The sequence below is a fragment of the Sorex fumeus genome, unplaced genomic scaffold, assembly GCF_029834395.1.
Source record: "Sorex fumeus unplaced genomic scaffold, SorFum_2.1 ptg000047l, whole genome shotgun sequence".
Classification (NCBI taxonomy): Eukaryota; Metazoa; Chordata; class Mammalia; order Eulipotyphla; family Soricidae; genus Sorex; species Sorex fumeus.
In genome coordinates, this window is record NW_026606104.1 from 47,355,845 (window position 1) to 47,376,002 (window position 20,158).

A 20,158-nucleotide genomic window follows, 5' to 3' on the forward strand; every position below is an offset into this window, starting at 1 on the left:
TCTTGAAATACAAATGCACATAATACTAGTCATTTTTTCTTTTACCCAGTTCCTCTAATGTTTAATATGTATATAATCAAATGTCTGTGATCAACCATCAAGCCACCATCCATAAATGATCTCTCAGCTTCTACTTTCCAAATCATTAAGTCAACTGATACTCAGTGCATTTATAGTCTTAAGTCTTAAGCACTGTCCTCCCGTTGTTCATCGATTTCCTCGAGTGGGCCCAGTAACGTCTCCATCGTGAGACTCGTTGTTACTGTGTTTGGCATATCGAATACTTCACAGGTCGCTTGCCAGGCTTTGCTGTGCGGGCGAGATACTCTCGATAGCTTGCCGGGATTTTATAGTAGTATTTTCATTGACAGGTGTAGATTTAGTTGAAGGAACTTCTTAAATAACCTATTTAAACAGATCTAACTATGTAACTACTATGTATTTACCAAGTATGTTTCCCCTTAAACAAATTACCAGCTTGAAATGATAAGGGTGGTGCCTGGACATGGGCTGGTTTTTTGCTTGTTATTTTGGGCCACATCCAGCGTGGATATTACTCCTCGTTTTGTACTCAGGGTTCATGCATTAGCAGGCTCAGACCACATAGGGTGTTGGTCATGTGCAAAGCAAACATCCGACCCGCTGTACTTTCTCTTGGGCCCTTTTAAGTTTATAATTGTTTTCAAGGAGACAGAAAAATGTGGACGTCTCCTCTGATGGCAATAGGTCCACTTGAGGTGATGATTTTAAGCAGGAGCCAAGTAATGGGCATACTCAGTTGCGTGAGTATGGAGTAGGTAGCAATGAACTTAACCAAACGTGGAGTTTTGTCAGGCAAATATAATGAAGCGATAAGGTAGTCAATAGCAATTTATGATGTAGTCAGGAGAGACTGAAACTAGCTCAGAAGCTAAACTGGGTTATGAAACAAACAGGTGGGAAATTCAAGACAAATGAAAGGATCAATGAATTCTAAGTCACACACAATTATAACCAGTTTCTATGTCCACACATCTAACTCCTTCTATACGGAGATCCTCTGAAGTGGGAAGTTTCTTTTTTTCATTCGTAGTGCCTAAAGCACGTAAACTTGTGACCTCAATGAATACATGCTGACCCATGGCTTGAGAAATCTCTACTCAATTTCTTATATGTAATCCTCCTACATTCCTTCCACTGTTCTTTAGGGTCTAAATAAAAAGTTGCAAAAAAAAAAGTTGAAATGCTTCATCAAAACCTACAGCCTACAACCCTCTGCAGTGAAATCAGTCAGGAGGAGGACAGACACAGAATGACGAGGTCTGCACTCATTTGTGGGATATAAAAAAAAAAATAGTATCTAATATCCAAGGCCAGATAAAACAGGGGCCAAGAGAACTGGTCAATGGTTGGAAGCTTGCCACAACTGTCTGTGGGGCAAAGGACAGTTAGGATAGACAAGGGACCAGTACGACAATAATAGAAATGATCACTAACAAGAACTGAGTGTTGAAAGGAGGTAAAAAGATACACATAACTTTATCTCTCAGTATCTGAACTGCAAACCATAATGCCCAAAAACTGTGGGCAGGAGATGGTGGGGGAGAGAGGGAGAGTAGGGGGAAGGAGGAGGGAGAGAGAGAGAGAGAGAGAGAGAGAGAGAGAGAGAGAGAGAGAGAGAGAGAGAGAGAGAGAGAGAGAGGAGGGAAAAGAAAGAGGGAGAGAACTGGCCTGCCATGGAAGGAGGGGAAGGAAAGTAGGAACATTTGATTGGTGGTGGTGGTGGTGGTATGGAAAATGTACCCTGGTAAAGGGATGGGTATTGAAACATTGAATAACTGAAACCCAGTCATGAACAACCTGGAATTGTGTATCTCACTGTAATTCAACTTTTAAAAAAGAAAAAACAAAACCGTTTTCAGAGTAGAGAGATACCTCCCAAGCACAGCTTGGAGCATGCAGGAGGCCCAGGTTAGCCCCCAGCATCACACAGTCCCCTGAAGATTCCCAGGAGCAGCTCCTGAGCACTACAAGGTATAAGTGCTCCCCCACAAAAACTAAATAGTATGATTTTTTAAAAGACAAACAAGTTAATAAATAAATGCACAGACTAAGAGCATGTAAAATATGTTTTATTGTTCTTTAAAAGGGTTTGGGGTTTGGTTTTAAATCAGGCTGCACACCTTTCATCAGTCTGACATCTCTCACCATGTCAAACTGGCTTCAGCTAGCAATACTTCATTATATCCAAAAGAAAAAGAACTTTTAATTTTGAGGAAAAAAATCCAGTTCTAAGAATAATTATTAACATTAGTCTGCAATTTAAAACAAAATGAGGGCTAATGGTTCATGTTGCTTTATACAACCTTCTCATACAGAACCAGGAATGTAATTTTCCTAACGCAGGCAGGCACTGATATTGGTGGATGCTATGTGCAGATGCAAACACACAAGACACAAACACACGCAGACACACACTCTCATTCCCTCCCAGTGAGCAACAATAATAAGAGTTTGACAAGGAAAAGGTTCGTTATGGAACTGATCAAAACCCTTGGAGTCAACAGTCTAACTGATCTTAGAAGATAAGCTGTTTTGATCTTTGGGCCTATGTTAATGGAATCTACTGTCATGTTCTAAAATAAAGAACTTTGGATAGTACCATCATTTTTTATTTTAAAACCTAGAAACAATTTCAAAAAGCATTATTTTGTTTTCTGGGATGAGGGAGGAGAGAATCTATAGGTATTATTTAGTTAAAAATCAAAACTACTCCAGCATAGGAAATAGGCAGTTCACAAAGCCAGCCAATGTCTGAGGTATCATCAGTGTGAGACAAGGTCCTGGTCCAATTCTTACTCGCCTACCTGATCCTAACAAAATGGAAAGTTTATGGCTCTGCATACTTAATCCAGCAGGACAAGCCTTTATTCAAATCAGAGAACTATGTAATAGGTGAATGAAGAATGCAAGAGCCCCTAATCTGCTTAGTCAATACGGCCTATTCACAACTGCCAAGGAGCAGACAACAGCTTTACAAGACTGAACCCAGCAAAGAGTCTGCAAGGATAGTCTACCACTTCACTAGAAAGGCAGTCCCTCTGCTAGTCAGGTCGCTCTGATTCGCTTCTACCCTGTGATGGCCTGTGGACACATACTCACTAGGCATTGTTGGTTTTGAACCAGTGATTTTTCTTTTTAAAATCTCACATAGAACCTAGTATGAAAATAACAAGGCAATCAGTGGTTAAACTGAACTGTACATATAGGGGGGAGTTTGGAAAATACCCATCATAGGCATTTCTCAAGTCCAAAATAGTCTTTGCTGCTACACCTCTGAATGCTACCGAAAATTCAAAATACAAGACCTAACAAAAATTTTTAACTACCAGCATTCTCTTACATTATTAGAAAATCAGAGTAATGCTACAGCACACAATTCTACAAGGTATAGAAAGTGTACTAATTTCTGCCTAGATGCATCCTTAGTGATGAGCTGGTATGGCCCCTACCCTGGCCTGGGAAAATGTTTCTGGGCTATCCATTTAACTTCATTGGTTGGAAAAAGAGAAGAACTCGACTCCCAGCTAAGTTCAATGAGAAAAGAGACTCCTCTGAAAATGCTATTTCCCTCGCTAATTTACCAAAACAAAAGGCTCTTGGCTACTTCGCCTAATGTTGACTAAAAACTAACATGACAATTCCATCATCGGTAAAGTCTAAAAAAACAACCTGGATGATATATATGCCACAGCTTTTTGAGTCCCCCCCCCCACCCCTACCCTTAAAAGTGCCCACATGGGCTTAAGGCTGCCAGACTGTCCTCTCATCTACAGTAACAAGGGCTTCTCCTAGACCTACTTATTCCAGCAACAAGGGGGTCTCCTATTCCACCTTCCACCTACAACTTGTATTGGGGGGGAGGGGAGAGTCAGGAAAATAATAAAAATATGCACCCTCCCCCCTCAAAAAAAGAAAGAAAAAGGAAATCCCCCAACAGAGGGGGTCTATGTGCCAGGCATAATGGAAGACTGTGCTCCCCAAACAGATGGTTTTGCACAGGCTAATGTTCTGCTGGTTTTCCTTAGAGACCTACTTTGAAAATCTAACACAACAGGAGACTTTGAAATAATTCAATCTGGCAAAACTTCACACTCCCAACTCTAGGAGAAAATGATCCTTCACTAAATTAATCCCTTTTTTTCTTTCTCTTTTTCTTTTCTTAAACATTTTATTTGTGTTATTCAAGGATTTTTTTGTTTGTTTGCATCCAATCATTAGAAAAGTGATTGAGGAGTATTGAATCCATCACTACTTAGATGACACAGTAAAGATTCCAGATTCACATTTCCAGGTACCAAGAGTTCCCTCTAAATGCCACAATCAAGTCAGCCTTCGTTTATATTCTTTCTACTGAACACAGCAATGCCCATTGGTATCTCTGAAGCGCAATCGCATCTTAGGTCTGTATTTCTCCAGGTAAAGCAGCTGTTTGGAATTGAATGCTCCCCTTCTTTTTCTGAAAATACAAAAATGACAAACTATCATGTAAAAAAAGTATATGACTCACTAGAGTGCATAACTTATAGTATTACATTCCTCTGACATCAAACAATTGAAAACCAGCATATTTCCTATACAGAGCTATTTCTTTTTAATTTTTTTTCTTTTTGGTCACACCTGGCACCAGGGGTTACTCCTGACTCTGCACTCAGGAATTACTCCTGGAAGCGCATAGGGATCCATATAGGATGCCAGGAATCCTACCCAGGTTGGCCACATGCAAGGGAAATGCCCTACCCACTGTATTATCACTCCAGTCCCCAGAGTTACTGGACTTAATGGAAGGACTGAGTTTAAACAAATTTTTATGACTTCCTAGAACAAATTTTGATTCTTATTATTAATCATTTAATAAAGATCAGAATGATTTGTCCAGAAATATGACTTCCCACTTTGATTCATATATTCTTCGGAGCAGAATTGGTACCCATTTAGAATGAATGACCAAGTATTTAAAAGGAGCAGCAGACACAGACAGCACTCCTTGAAATATGTCACCTTCCCATTCTTCCAAACTATGCCAACTTTCTGTCAAGACACTACCATCTTGATCTTGTGCCTGTTACACAACAGACCTAGGTGATTCACTGCTCCACTAGATTCTTTCTTACCTCCTGGTCATAAAGTTGCATTTGGAAGGTATTTTAGACATCTGCTAAAAGAGACACTACATCAATAAGACTCTACTGCCTTGCTATTCATTTAAAATGTTCCTAAATAAGCTAGAATATCTTTCTACCTGGGAGCCAATAGTATAAGTCTCTCTAGCATATGCTCTTTTTCTTAAACAATACTTTAAGTCAAATTAAGCATATATTTCATTGTCAAAGGGATTTTTTTCTTCATATAGTCTTGGAGGTATTTTGTTATTTATTTTTAGCTTATTCTCTGTGATTTACAAATCTGTTGATAACAGTTCTGGGAAATCAATGTTCTACCTCCAAACCCATGACTATTGTCCGTGTTCTTTCACCAAAGAATGACCCAAAATTCTATCCCTCTTCCCCACCCAACCTCCTCTTAATATAATACTGTCTTTTATATGTTTCTGAAAATAAACCTTTATACTCACTGTCTTATAAACTGAACTGCATCTTCATACTTCATTCCACATTCAATTAAAGCAAGTGCAACAAGCACAGGTGCCCTGCATAGAAAAACTCACTTATTAAATTATTTACAAGACTCCAGGATTAATTTGTTTGGGGACCACACCCAAGGTGCTCAGGGATCACTCTAACTTTTGTGTGCTCAGGGGATCATGTCCTGTGCCCAGAACAGGGGTCAAGGAGCATGCAAGGTAACCAGAGGGCTCTCTGTTGGACATCAAAAAAAGATTATTTTACTCCAAATTACTTATTACCAAAGCAAAACAATGCTTAAGTTTTGTGAGATAAAATATCTAATATTTTTATATTAGATAAAAATATCTGCAAGGTGAATGGGAAAGGATATTCACCAACTACACATCTGATAAGTGGTTAATTTCAAGGATATACAAAATACTGGTTCAACTCCACAAAAAGAAAACATTCAATCCCATCAAAAAATGGGGAGATGAAATGAATAGAAACTTTGACAAAGAAGAAATCCGAATGGCTAAAAGACACATGAGAAAATGTTCCACATCATTAATCATCAGGGAGATGCAGATCAAAACCACAATGAGATATCACTTCACACCACAGAGACTGGCCCACATCCACAAGAACAAAAGCAATCGGTGCTGGCGCGGATGTGGTGAGAAAGGGACACTCCTTCACTGTTGGTGGGAATGCCAACTGGTTCAACCCTTTTGGAAAACAGTATGGATGATTCTCAAAAAATTAGAAATTGAGGCTCCCATTTGACCCAGCAATACCACTCCTGGGAATATATCCCAGAGAGGAAAAAAAGTATAGCCGAAGTGACATCTGCAATTGTCTGTTTATTGCAGCACTCTTTACAATAGCCAGAATCTGGAAAAAACCTGAGTGCCCGAGAACAGATGACTGGTTAAAGAAACTCTGGTACATTTACACAATGGAGTACTATGTAGCTGTTAGAAAAGACGAAGTCATGAAATTTACATACAAGTGGTACTACATGGAAAGTATCATGTTAAGCGAAATGACTCTGAAAGAAAGGGATAGACATAGAAAGATTGCATTCATCTGGGGAACATAAAGTAACAAAATAGGAAACTAACACCCAAGAATGGCAGAGATTAGTACCAGGAATTTTACTCAATGACCTGGAGGCCAACCACACATGTTAGGGGAAAAGGGAGCTCAGAAAGAGAAGGGAACACCAAATAAAGGGTGTTGGGAGGATCCTCCCAGGATGGGAGAAGCATGCTGAAAATAGACTATTGACCAAACATGATTGCCACTCAATGCCTCTTTTGCAAACCACAGCACTCAAAAGGAGAGAGAGGGAAATACCCTGCCACAGAGGCAGGGTGGGATGGGGGCTGGGGGGTGGGAGGGATACTGGGATCCGTGGTGGTGGGAAATGCGCACTGGTGGAGGGATGGGTGTTTGGTCATTGTATAATTGAAACCCAAGCACAAAAACGTGTAAGTCTGGAAAAAAAATAAATAAAATGTTTTTTAGTGGGAAAAAAAATATCTGCAAGGTAAAATATCTAATATTTTTCTATAAAGTTTCTTTAGTACTACTGATTACAATTTATTTAAAAAACAAGAAAAAAACATGGACAGCAGAGATGGCTCTAAGGTCCGGAGCACACACAAAGCTTATGGGAGCCCTGAGTTTATTTGTCAGCATGGCATGATCCCCTGAGCTTCACATCAGTAGGAGTCCCAAGCACTGCTGGGTAAAGTTCCAAAAGAAACAACAGTACAACTTATTGTCTACCTAGCACACTAAACCTTAAACATTTTTTTGGCCACACACACCAGTGCTCAAGTTTTACCGCTGACTCTGTACTCAGGAATCACTCTTGGTGGGTTTAGATGACCATATGGGGTGCGAAGAATCGAACTCAGGTTGGCCATGTGCAAGGCAAGCTCCTGACTCACTGTATTATCCCTCTGTTCCCCAATTTTAAATCTTTATCAAGAAAGCTTTACTCTTTGAAACATCTTTACACTATCAAATTTTTACACCAGAATTCTTCTTTTTTAAAAATTTAAATTTATTTATTTTGAATACCCATCCCTCCACCAGTAACCATTTCCCTCCACCACGGATCCTAGTAACCCTCCCATCCCGCACCCCCCCATCCCACCCTGCCTCTGTGTCAGGGCATTCCCTTTTGTTCTCTCTTTCCTAAAAATATGGAACGCTTCACAAATCTGCGTGTCATCCTTGCGCAGGGGCCATGCTAATCTTCTCTGTATATGTGCTGCCAAAGCAAGCACTACACCAGAATTCTTCATTGAGCACCTACCTTTCAAACATGTGGTCCCAAATTCAATCCCCAGCATCACCCCTAATATGCCTCCAGCAGTACTGCCCTTTGGTATCTCCAACCACAGTTAAGTGAGCAATGTACAGAACACTGGAGCTAAACATGTGCAAGCCCCAGCAAGCATTGCGACAAAGTAGGTCACCCCCAGCAAGAAGCTGCAATAAAAGAGTGAGCAGGTTGCAGCAATAGTACAGTGGGGAAGGCACTTGCCTTGCACGGAGCCAACCCAGGTTCAATCCTGTCATCCCATGTAGTCCCTCAACCCTTCCTGACAGGAGTGATCCTGAGTGCAGACCAAGGAGTAAACCCCAAGCATTGCTGGGTGGCCCCCAATTTTGGGTGCCCCAAAATAACCAATGTGAGTACTAAGTAACAGTCACAACAAAACGGAAGGAAAAGGGGAAATAAATGCTATGGAGATTTTAAAAAGATATTTTCATAAATCTTAAACCATTACTATAGTAAAATTAATAACATTAATTGTATTAGTAAAATGTATTCTTTTGAGTGCCTTAGAATTTTTACTTCAAATTGATTTTTTTTTAAATTTTTATTAGTGAGACATCATGAGGTACAGTTGTAGACTTACAAATTTTTGTGCTTGGGTTTCAATTATACAATGATCAAATACCCATCCCTCCACCAGTGCCTATTTCCCACCACCACGGATCCCAGTATCCCTCCCGCCCACCATCCCCTCAAATTGATTTTAACATCACATTTCATAAATTCTAAAATAGGTGAAAGAATTCAAGAAAATCATTTTCCTAAGCTAGGAGAACTGATATTTAGGAACAGTTCTCTAAATACAATTTTTTTTTCATCTAACAAAGAAAACATGTTTTTGTTTAGAGTCACACCTGGCAGTGTTTGGAGCTTTCTCCTGGTGCTCAGGGATCACTTTTGAGAGGGTTCAAGGACCATTTGTGCTGTTCTGGATAGAACCTGGGTTAGCTGCATGCAAGGCAAGTGCCCTACACGCTGTAACGATCTCTCCAGGCCCAGAAAACTTTTTAAATTACATTACATGTTGGGGCTAACGAGATATTTCAATGGAAGAGAGTACCTGCTTTACAAAGTTCAATCCCTGACACTGCACGGTCCCCTGAGCATTGAATCAGGAGTAGACCCCCACACACAAAAGTGTGAAACAGAATAGTCCGTTACCTTGGGCCAGGGAGATAGCTCAAAGTGTATATGCCTGAAAATGTTGAGGCTCCAGGTTCAATCCCCATATACCTCATGGCCCTCCTAAGTACTTCCAGGTGTAACACTAGTGTCTGAGCACTTAACAATAGAGCCTATTTGGCAAAGTATACAGGAATGGGAGGCCTTCTACCCCTAAGATCAAGTTCATCACAGGACACCAACTTTGAACTATCTAACAATTAATTACTGCACCAGATCAAATTAGAGTAATTTGGGGACAGAATAAGTTGTGGGCAGAGAGATAGTACAGGGATAAAGGTGCTTGATCCCTTTCAGGTCTAAGAGAAACTACCCTAAAGCGTAAAAAAGAAAATTATGAGCCAAAGGCATGAGCAAATGTTAACAGTCTTGAGTCACTAGCACGAGGCTCTGAGAGCAGCCTGTATATACTGATGTTGAGTGAAATGCAGATTATAAATTGGCATTTAATCTTCTGATGATGTTTGCAACACCATTCCAAGTAACACTTGAGGAATAAAATCAAAGTCAATTTTCATTCTTCACAGATATCCTTTCAGCCATCTGCTCTCCATCTATTAACTTCCCATTCACTGCAAGTCAAAATTAACCACGTATAGAGTCTTAAAATTTTAAATATTGTAATTTTAATTTTGTTGTCTATTTCAGGGCTTGAATCTGTGATTACTTGAAATGGAGAGAAAAAGAAAATAAACTGAAATAAGACTATTTTTAGCTCAAAGATAAATTATATTAAATCAACTTCAAAACAACTTCTGAATCATCACCCAGAGGCTAGTATAGTCTCAGATCTAGACAACCAATGACACTAAAAAACCACTGAGAAATCAATAACCAGTTTCACTCTCATTTTTTCCCCTTCTGAAATTTAATATTTGCTGTAATAAATGCAAATTTCTACCAAAGTAAAATTTTCAACTTGCTTACTTAAGACAAAAGGTAGGAACTTACCTTCCCAATCCTGCAACACAATGCACTGCAACACAGCAACCTGGCTCTTCACGAAATTTGGTTTTTAATAGGTTTAGCCAATCATCAACTATCTGATTAGGGGGTGGTGCTCCATCATCAAAAGGCCAATCCTGAAAAGGCAATATATTTTAAACTGATAACCTTCTCCATAACTAACATTCTAATGCAAATAGCTGCATAGGAAGTACACAGGACCGGTACAACTGAACTAAATATACGTAACTTATTTATAATATCACGATTCTGATATTATTGAAAAATGATCCAAGATGACTTGGCCATCTCAATGAAGTATAATCAGTGCTGTGTCTAATTTTATTTTATGGAAATCAGCTGCTATATGCTTTTACTCTTACTTAATCAGAGGACAATCATGATGTCTTAATTAAAAATAAAAATATATAATTAAAAAAGAATAAAAATGGGCCAGAGAAATAGTACAGTGGGTAGGGCTTTTGCCTTGCATGCAGCTGTCCTGGGTTCGATCCCATTTGGTCCCCAAGCAACACCAGGAGTAATTCCTGAGTGCAGAGTCAGGAGTAATCCCTAAGCATTGCCAAGTGTGACCCAAAAAAGCCAAAAAATTTTAAAAATAAAAATATGAACGAAAGCTTGGTATTACTAAAAGAAAAGAAATCCAATTAAAATATTAAGAATGGTTGTGCTCATTGTCAAAATGGCAATACTCCCCAAAGCATTGTACAGATTCAATGTGATCCCTATAAGGATACCTATGACATTCTTCAAAGAAATGGAGCACACACTCCTGAAATTCATATGGAACAGTAAGCCCATTTAGAATTACTAAAACAATCCTTGAGAAAAAGAAGATGGGTATCACCTTCCCCAACCTCAAACTCTACTACAAAGCGGTAATAATTAAAACCGCATGGTACTGGAACTAAGGCAGAGCCACAGACCAATGGAACAGGGTTAAATATCCTGACACACACCCTCAAAAATATGATCATCTAAATCTTTGATAATGGAGCAAGAAATGTGAAGTGGAGCAAGGAAAGCCTCTATAATGAATGGTGCTGGCAAAACTGGACAGCTACATGCAAAAAAATGGGCTCAGATCTCTACCTAACACCGTGTACAAAAATCAGATCAAAATGGATTAAAGACCTCAACATCAGACCAGAATCCATAAAATACACTGAAGATAAGGTTAGAAAAACACTCCACGACATTGAAGCTAACGGTATCTTCAAAGATGACACGCCACTGGCCAAGTAAGTTGAAAGAGAGATAAACAAATGGGACTATCTTAAACTAAGAAGCTTCTGCACCTAAAAAAGAAAAAGTGACCAAAACACAAAGACAGTCTACAGAATGGGAAAGGATATTTATTCAATTGGGCTGGAACGATAGCACAGTGGGTAAGGCATTTGCCTTGCATGCAGTCAACATGGCCTACCTGAGTTTGATTCTTCTGCCCCTCTCAGAGAGCCCGGCAAGCTACCGAGAGTATCTCGCCCGCATGGCAAAGCCTAGCAAGCTACCTGTGACGTATTCAATATGCCGAACACAGTTAACAGTCTCTCAATGTCACTGGGCCCGCTCGATCAAATCAATGAACAGGAGGACAGTGACAGTGACATTGACCCATTGGAAAAGGGGTTGATACCAAGGATATACAAGACACTGGTTGAACTCTACAAAAATAAGACATCCAATCCCATCAGAAAATGGGGTGATGAAATAACAAACTTTCTCAAAGAAGATATCTGAATAGCCAAAAGGCACATGAAAAAAATGTTCTTTATCACTAATCATTAGGGAGATGCAGCTCAAAATAACAATGAGATATTATCTCACACCACAAAGACTGGCCCACATCCAAAAGAACAAAAGCAACATGGGTGTTGGCGCGGATGTGGGGAGAAAGGGACTCTCCTTCACTGCTGGTGGTCAGCCCTTTTGGAAAACAGTATGGACGATTCTCAAAAAATTAGAAATTGAGCTCCCAATTAACCCAACAATACCACTTCTGAGAATATATCCTGGAGGCGAAAGAGTATAGTGGAAATCTGCACTTGTATGTTCATTGCTGCACTGTTTACAACAGCCAAAGTCTGGAAAAAAGCTCTATTGCCCAAGAACAGATGACTGGTTAAAGAAACTTTGGTACATCTACACAATGGAATACTATGCAGCTGTTAGAAAAGATGAAGTCATGAAATTTGCATATAGGTGGATCAACATGGAAAGTATCATGTTAAGTAAAATGAGTAAGAAAGAGAGGGACAGGCATACAAAGACTGCAGTCATCTATGGAATATAAAGTAACAGAATGGGAGATTAACACCCAAGAATAGTAGAGATAAGGACCAGGAGGTTTACTCTATGGCTTGGAAGCCAGCCTCAAATGCTGGGGCAGCTCAAATAGAGAAGGGAACACCAAATAAAGGGTGTTTGGAGGACCCGCTAGGGTTGGGAGATGCATACTAAAGATTGAAAACAATGGCTATTCAAAGCCTCTCTTGCAAACTACACCATCCAAAAGGAAAGAGAGAACAAAAGGGAATGGGATGGGGTGGTGTGAGGGATACTGGGATCATTGGTGGTGGAGAATGGGCACTGGTGGAGGGATGGGTACTTGATCATTATATGAATGAAACGCAAGCACGAAAGTTTCTAAGTATGTAACTGTACCTCACGGTGATTCACACACACACAAAAAAAGAATGGTTATGCTGCACACCATAAAATTAAAGTCTAAATATTAAATGCTTTGTTTCAAATGGTTAAAAGTAAATAAATGGCAGTAAAATCAGAAAGTATCCTAGTCAAGAGCTTACTTCACCTAGTATTCCCTGAAATGTACCTAGTTAAGAAATATAAAACATATTTCACTTATTAACTGGGTTTTTTTTTTTTTAATTTTTGGTTTGGGGCCATACCTGGGGATGCTCAGGCTTACTCCTGCCTTTGAACTGTACTCTCTTCAGTCCTTCACTAAGCATTTTCTATCAAAACTCACTGAATTAAACTTCAACCTGACAGAGCTGATTGAATTTACTTATCCTTTTCTAATGTGGGCTGGAGCGACAGCATAGTGGATCGGGCATTTATTTGCCTTGTACGCAGCTGAACGGGTTCGGTTCCTCTGCCCCTCTTGGAGAGCCCCGCATGGAAAGCCTGGCAAGATACCCGTGACGTATTCGATATGCCAAAAACAGTAACAAGTCTCACAATGGATATTTTACTGGTGCCTGCTCGAACAAATCGATGAACAACGGGAGGACAGTGCTACAGTGCTTTCTAATGTGCCTTGTAAGAGCACTGTTTCACAAGATTAAAAGGTCTTACTTAGGGATAACTGCTTAGAAAGCATTCCCAAACCAACTTAGTAAATTATCCATATTAAAATTGCTGGGGGGGGAGGGGCTGGAGCGATAGCACAGAGGGTAGGGCATTTGCCTTGCACGCAGCCGACCTGGGTTCGATCCCATATGGTCCCCCAAGCACCACCAGGAGTAATTCCTGAGTGCAAGCCAGTAATAATCCCTGAGCATCGCTGGGCGTGACCCAAAAAGCAAAAATAAATAAATAAAATTGCTGGGGGCCGGAACAATATATATAGCAGTATAGCAGGCAGGGTAACTTGCTTTCCAAGTGGCTGACCTGAGTTCAATCTCCAGGATCCCATATGGAGTGATCCCTGAGCACCATCGGGTATAGCCAGAAAAAGAAAAAACTTGCTGTGTCTATGAAAAGAAATCCCAAGCTTGGGCCAGAGAGTATGGTAAGGCGCTTACCTTGCACATGTGAGGGTGGAGGAAGAGAAGAGGATAGAGAGGAAAGGAGAGAGAAACCCCAAGCCTAATTCTAAATGTCTTTCCCACTTTTTTTTGGTGCCAGATACTGAACCTAGGTTTCCTGCATCCAAAGCATCTATCTACTCTGCTACTGAGCCACATCCCTCAACCTTATATTGTTTTTTTTCAGGCTTAAATTAGACCTTTATCTGATCAAAGCTACTTAATTTTGTAATCTGGGGCCACACCCAGTTGTGCTCAGGGCTTACTCCTGGCTCTTCTCGGGAATCATTCCTGGTAGTGCTCAGGGAACCATATGGGGTACCAGGCATTCAAACCAGGCTGACCGTGTACAAGACAAGCAACCTACCCGCTATTCTACTGCTCTGGCCAGTCAACACAGCTGTTTAAAACAAAAACAAAATTAACAAAACCCTAGGTTTAAAGACATGTAATAAATCTCAGACCTACTTTTATCTTTGACAACTAGTCAAATCTAGTTCCTTTGTATTTTGTGAACATGTTTACCAACAATACAGATACAAACTTGGTCAATCCAGTTCATTTTCTCACTCTGGTACATGTCAAAACAAATGACTTCTCATCTACACACTAAAAAACATATTCACAATACAGAGGGTGTATTCAGCCTACTTTCCAAAATTAAATTTTTGCCTTTTTTAAAAAATACATGGCTACAATTTAGACATTTTACACCTATTTTCAGAGATCTCCAGGCAAAAGACATTAAAAGTTATTTGCAAATGGAAAGGCAAACTATTATAAAATACAATAAAACATTTTCAAAATGTTTTTGATTTAGTTCTTCATGTTTTCACTAAAACAGAAGGAAAAAAATTGGATTGTATGAGACAACTCTTACCAACAAGACATTTTTCTTTTGGTTTTGGGGTCACATCTGGCAATACTAAGGGCTTACTCCTGGCTCTGCACTTCCCTGAGTGCAGGCAAGCTTAGAGGACCACATGAGTGCATTCCAGGGATCAAACCCAAGTCAGCCACTCATAAGACAAGCACCTTACCTTCTGCACAATCTGTCTGGCCCAGTTTATTTATTTTCTTGCATGAAATGCATCTTAACTACTGACCAAGGCAATAAGGATTATGGAATTTCCTCCTAATAGGAAGTAGGAAAATATCCTTATACCATTATCTTCACTATTACTTTCTTCATACAAAATTACATAAAAAAAAAAAAAGCGGACCAATGACTAGTTTAGCAGTACATTGTCTGCTTTGCAAGCCTGAGGCCAGTGAGGCCATGATACTGATCCATGGCACATATCCACATGTAATCCCAGCAGTTCTGCTGTTTGGACTCTTCCAGTGCCACAACAAAGTGTGTGATCTCCACCACACTACAAAAAAAGAGTGTGCAACCACCACAACTAAATGTGCAATTTCCATCAAGTACTACAGCCAAACCACCCACCACCCACCCCAGTCATCATAGAGAATAATCACGACAAAGGATGAAAATTTTTTTTAATCCAATTGTTTTCTTACTACACTGTCTTACCACAATCACATCAAATAACTAAGTCATTTCATTACATACTGTCTTGTGACTTATCCAACTATTCAGAGAAGAAAATATAAAATTTTACCTAACCAGACTGTCCTGTATCTAATAACAAAATAGCAGATTTAGGGGTTAAGAAGGAAATTTAGCTTAACTCCAATTACTTTATGCTCAAACTGAACTTAAGTCTAATCAAGGGGGTGGGGGGCAGGCAGAGAGATAGTACAGCGGGTAAAGTGCTGGACTTGCACACAGCTGACCCAGGTTCAATTCTCGATATCATATATGGTCCTCTGGGCACCGCCAAGAGGAAATCCCCTTAGCATCACCAGGTGTGGCCCAAATCCACCACTCCCGCCTCCAAAGAAAGAAAGAAAGGTGATTACTGCAGAAATAATGGGAATGAATGATGCTTGAAGAGCCCATTCAGGATGGGAGATGTGTGCTGAAAGTAGACTATAGACCAAACATGTTGGCCACTTAATATCAATACACGTTTGTGTCTTGGAAACCACAAACCCAAAAGAGGAGAGAGAGAGCAAAAGGGAATGCGCCTGCCACTGGTGGAGGGATGGATACTCAGTCATTGTATGACTGAAACATAAGCACGAAAGTTTGTAAGTCTGTAACTGTACCTCACGGTGATATATCAAAAAATAAATTAAATAAAGAAAAAAAAGAAATAATGGGAATGCATGAAATGGAAGGCCCAACAAATGCTACCAAAAAGGAAAAGCCCAACAAATGCTACCATGGCAAAACTAAACAGTCTACAATGTTTTCCTGTATGCTACTGGCATTATTGTAAACAAACCAGGGCAAGATTCTGGTAAGAGAATTAATGTTTGTATTAAAGTCCATTAAGCACTTCGTGAAATAACTTTCTGAAGTATGTGAAAGGACGGAGAGAGGGGAAAAGTCAGAGAACGGTACTTAGGTTCAACTAAATTATCAGTTTGCTCCACCCAGAAAAGCTCACTGTTTGAGAACCAATGGAAAGGAGCCGAACCCATTCCCTATGAATTCAAGGCATAAGGAGGAAATTATAATCAAGCCAGTAGCCTAGAAACAAAAGATAAATATTTTATTAATTTTCTAAACAAACAAAACGCAAATTACCATTTTCTTGAAGTAGATGCCTTACGGTTTACTTTCTATTTGCTGAAAATGCTCTGCATGTGTAAACTTAAAGGTCACAAATTGCCAACCCAAAGGAATCTTAAAAAATTACTATAAACACTGTATATCTATTACAAGCTTCTGATGCAACATGGTGTTGCTAGTGAAAACTAAAAACACAACACACTCACTAGGACATAGATTCCTTCCTTTTCCACTGGAGCTTTATCATATGTAGCATCACAAACTCGAACCAAAGTTGTCACTCCATACTTCTTAAGTTCCTTTAAAGAAAATCAAAGAAATTTGCTTTTAGAATCTGTATCCAAAGCACATTTAAGAATGTACTATATAGAGTTGGAGATGTTGGTCAGTGGTAAAATGCATCCCTTACATATGTCAAGTTCAGAGTTTGGTCCTTAGCATCACAAAAACAGTAAAAATAGAATAATTAAGTCATAATTCTTAGATAAAAAATCAAAATCATTCTCATTATAGCATCTTATATAATAACCGTTCCTATACTCTCAGAAGAAGCATCATTCTCCTTTTATAAAGGGTAGTCTGATAGTGTAAAAAACTTTAAGAGGGCAAATACATCTTTTTCTAGAAATTCTACTCCTGGGAATTTACGTTAACAAAATTATAGACACAAAGATTTAAATATACACAACCTCAGCACAGACTGTCAGAATGGTGAGTAGTTGAAACATTAATGGCTTGAACCAGGAGCCAGAGAAAGCCCTGAGCTCCAGCCAAGATTGATCTCTGAAAACAGAACAGGAAGTAAGCCCTCAGCACAGAGCAGGAAGTAAACCCTGAGTATCACTGGCTATGGCCCAAAAACAGGAGAGGGGGAGGGGGGATTAAGAGGGGAGTTCCATTCAGCGGACAAGGAGACAGTTCAGCAGTCAAGAGTGCATGTTTGAATGTTGGCACCACATGGCTCCCCAAGCACATCTGGTATATATAATCCCAGAGGCACTACCTTAGTAGTTTCCAAACATCACTAGAATCACCCTGGTGGAGGATGAGGAGCATCCTTAGAATTGGACGATTCAGCCCAGTTGGACAAGTCATCACTGGAAGTGGCCCCTGAGACCCGAGCAATGTGTGGGAATGTGTGAGAAGGAGCATCACCCCCCAAATAAAGAGCTATGTTTTTTTTCATGTTTGTTGAATGAGTTTTTCTACCAGTACAAAAAGGAGAAAAAGAGGGCTCTGACATGAAAATACTACCAATAGGACTGGGAGACAACTCAAAATGTCAAACATTTCTTTTTATGTGGGAAGTTTGGGTTTAATCCCCAGCACCACAGTCTCTTCCCTCACCCTCCAACACTGCCACTATGGCCCAAAGCAAAAACAAAAAGAAAAAGATAGGGAGATCAGACAGCAGGTAGAGTGCTTGCCCTGCAAGCAGCCAAGCCAGGTTCGATCCCTAGCATCCTGTAAGCATCCTCCAAGCCCACCAGGAGTGATACCTGAGTGTAGAGCCAGGAGTAAGCCTTGAGCACCACCAGGTGTGGCCCCAAAACAAACAAAAAGATAATATATAGAATCCTTTTCTTAATGGATATGTTTTAGGTGATTACTATTGCTAACAGTTCAAGCATCTTTTCAATAAAAACTGTTAGAATGTTTGAAGTAGATAAGGGTTTTAATGTCAGAGACAGTTCTAACTGTATTATGTACCATCAGGCAAATTATTAATCACTGTATCCCTGTCATGCAGTTGTTCATCAATTTACTCGAGCAGGTGCCAGTAACGTCTCCATTTGTCCCAGCCCTGAGATTTTAGCAGCCTCTCCTTACTTGTCTTTCCCAATGCTGCCATATTAAAGGCTCTTTCTGAATCAGGGAAATGAGACCTGACAGTTACTGTTTTTGGCATATCAAATACGCCATGGGTAGCTTGCGAGGCTCTGATCTAAAATTCCTCTTCCTCATCTGTAAGTAAATATGGTACCTACGTTTCACAGAGATGTTTGTGAGGAATAAATGATATAAAGCATGAAAGTTTTTTGTAATGCTGGGTACTGAAATGTTCAATACTAGTTCACTTTTATTATTAGAAATATGACAAAAGACCTACTGTTAAGTATAAGAACGGTTCTAATCTACATGGTCTCCTCAAATTCCATAAACGTGCTTTTAAAATTCTATTGCTGCTAATTTAATCAAAGAATGGTAAGATGATCATCCCTATACAAATTAAAGAAATAAAATGGCTTTGTGATCAGACATTTCTTTCTAATGGTATGAATTTTTACAGTATTCTACCTCTACAGAAAAAAATCAATCCCAAATCTAGATCATGATATACTCTTACCTCTGTGAACTTGTTGAGGGTTGCATTGGTAGGATTGTGAGTTATCAGAAAACGCATATTCTCATAGGAGATCTCCACAGGGGCTGGACGGTTCATTATGGCAAAAAAAAAAAGTGAGCGTGCGTGTGTGTGTGTGTGATGGGGAAAATGAAAAATAAAAATTAATAAATCTTGAAATGTTTCACAGCAGAAAACATTAAAAAGATCACTAAAATGCCTGTTATCAGTGTTTTTCTCTATTCAACTTGCTTATTCTTTAAGAAGCTTCGTTCTTCAATATAAGCAGATGTATTTAGAATCCACTTGAATCCAAATTCAACTTGGGCCTCAATGTCTGCAGATGAATACCTTCAGACTCCAAAAAAAAAAAAAATCCTACTACATATAAAATTTATGCAGCCTTTACTACATTTAGGCACTAGTGAAACAAGTTTAAAGTGTAGGTCGCGTTTCACTTTTATTTACTTGATGCTTAATTTTACTGGAGTCATTAAAAGAAATATGCTTTGCAATTAAAAAAAAAAAAAGCCAACTGTTTCTGAGGCCAGTCTCGGTGTCCAGAGTCTTCAAGGCAATGTTAACTATGGCACATAGGACCCTCAACTCAAGTTCACTTGTCAGCGAAAACGCTGTGCTGAGCCTGGCAGAAGTCTGCCCTCACGCTCAGAATCGCCATAAATGTGCAACGTTTATTCCAACGAAAAACCTGGGGGGGAGGGGAAATAAAGCATAAGTAAAACGAACTGGAAGTTGGCAGTATAATAAGTACAAAACTCAAGTCAAAATTACAATTTTTTAGTCCTAAGTCATCTAAAGTGTCAGCACTTATAAATTGCTGCCAACTATAAGTAAAATAAAAGTGCATAACAAGAGTAAACTCTTAAGTGATTCCAAAGCAAAGTCTTTCTATGCTAGTTAAGATTGCATCTAACAAGTCATTTGTTAATTGCTCAATTTTTACATTCACAATATACCACTTTTTAAATGACTAGAAGCCAGAAAAATAGCTCAAAGGGCTAAATGCATGCTTTTGTATGCAGGAGGTCATAGTCTAATACCTGACATAACATAGTCAGCCCCAACACACACTAGGAACAGCTTCTCAGCTCAAAACCCCCCAATTAAAAAAAAAAAGATAATAAAGTAATAAATGATAAAATAATAATAAAATGATAATAAAATCACTGGAAAAAATACTTTTTGTGCTTGCCTTGCACACGACACATGGCCTGCCAACCCAGGTTCATTCCCTGAGCTTCACCAGAAGTGATTCCCTGAGTGCAG

The 20,158-nt window shown here is 39.4% G+C and overlaps 1 protein-coding gene and 1 pseudogene across 1 annotated transcript in view; both read right to left on the minus strand.

Annotated features, from left to right (window-relative positions):
• Positions 1-2,090: 2,090 nt before the first annotated feature.
• Positions 2,091-20,158, minus strand: part of PTP4A2 (protein tyrosine phosphatase 4A2) — a 40,247-nt gene continuing 22,179 nt past the window's right edge. The window contains exons 2-6 of the mRNA XM_056123090.1: positions 18,875-19,580; positions 16,734-16,826; positions 10,096-10,226; positions 5,615-5,689; positions 2,091-4,498 (exon numbers count right to left, since the gene is read on the minus strand). Coding sequence (XP_055979065.1) covers positions 4,390-4,498; positions 5,615-5,689; positions 10,096-10,226; positions 16,734-16,826; positions 18,875-18,970 — 504 coding nt within the window. The 5' untranslated portion in view covers positions 18,971-19,580 and the 3' untranslated portion in view covers positions 2,091-4,389. The remainder of the gene's footprint in view (positions 4,499-5,614; positions 5,690-10,095; positions 10,227-16,733; positions 16,827-18,874; positions 19,581-20,158) is intronic.
• Positions 7,817-7,906, minus strand: LOC130032186 (uncharacterized; annotated as a pseudogene).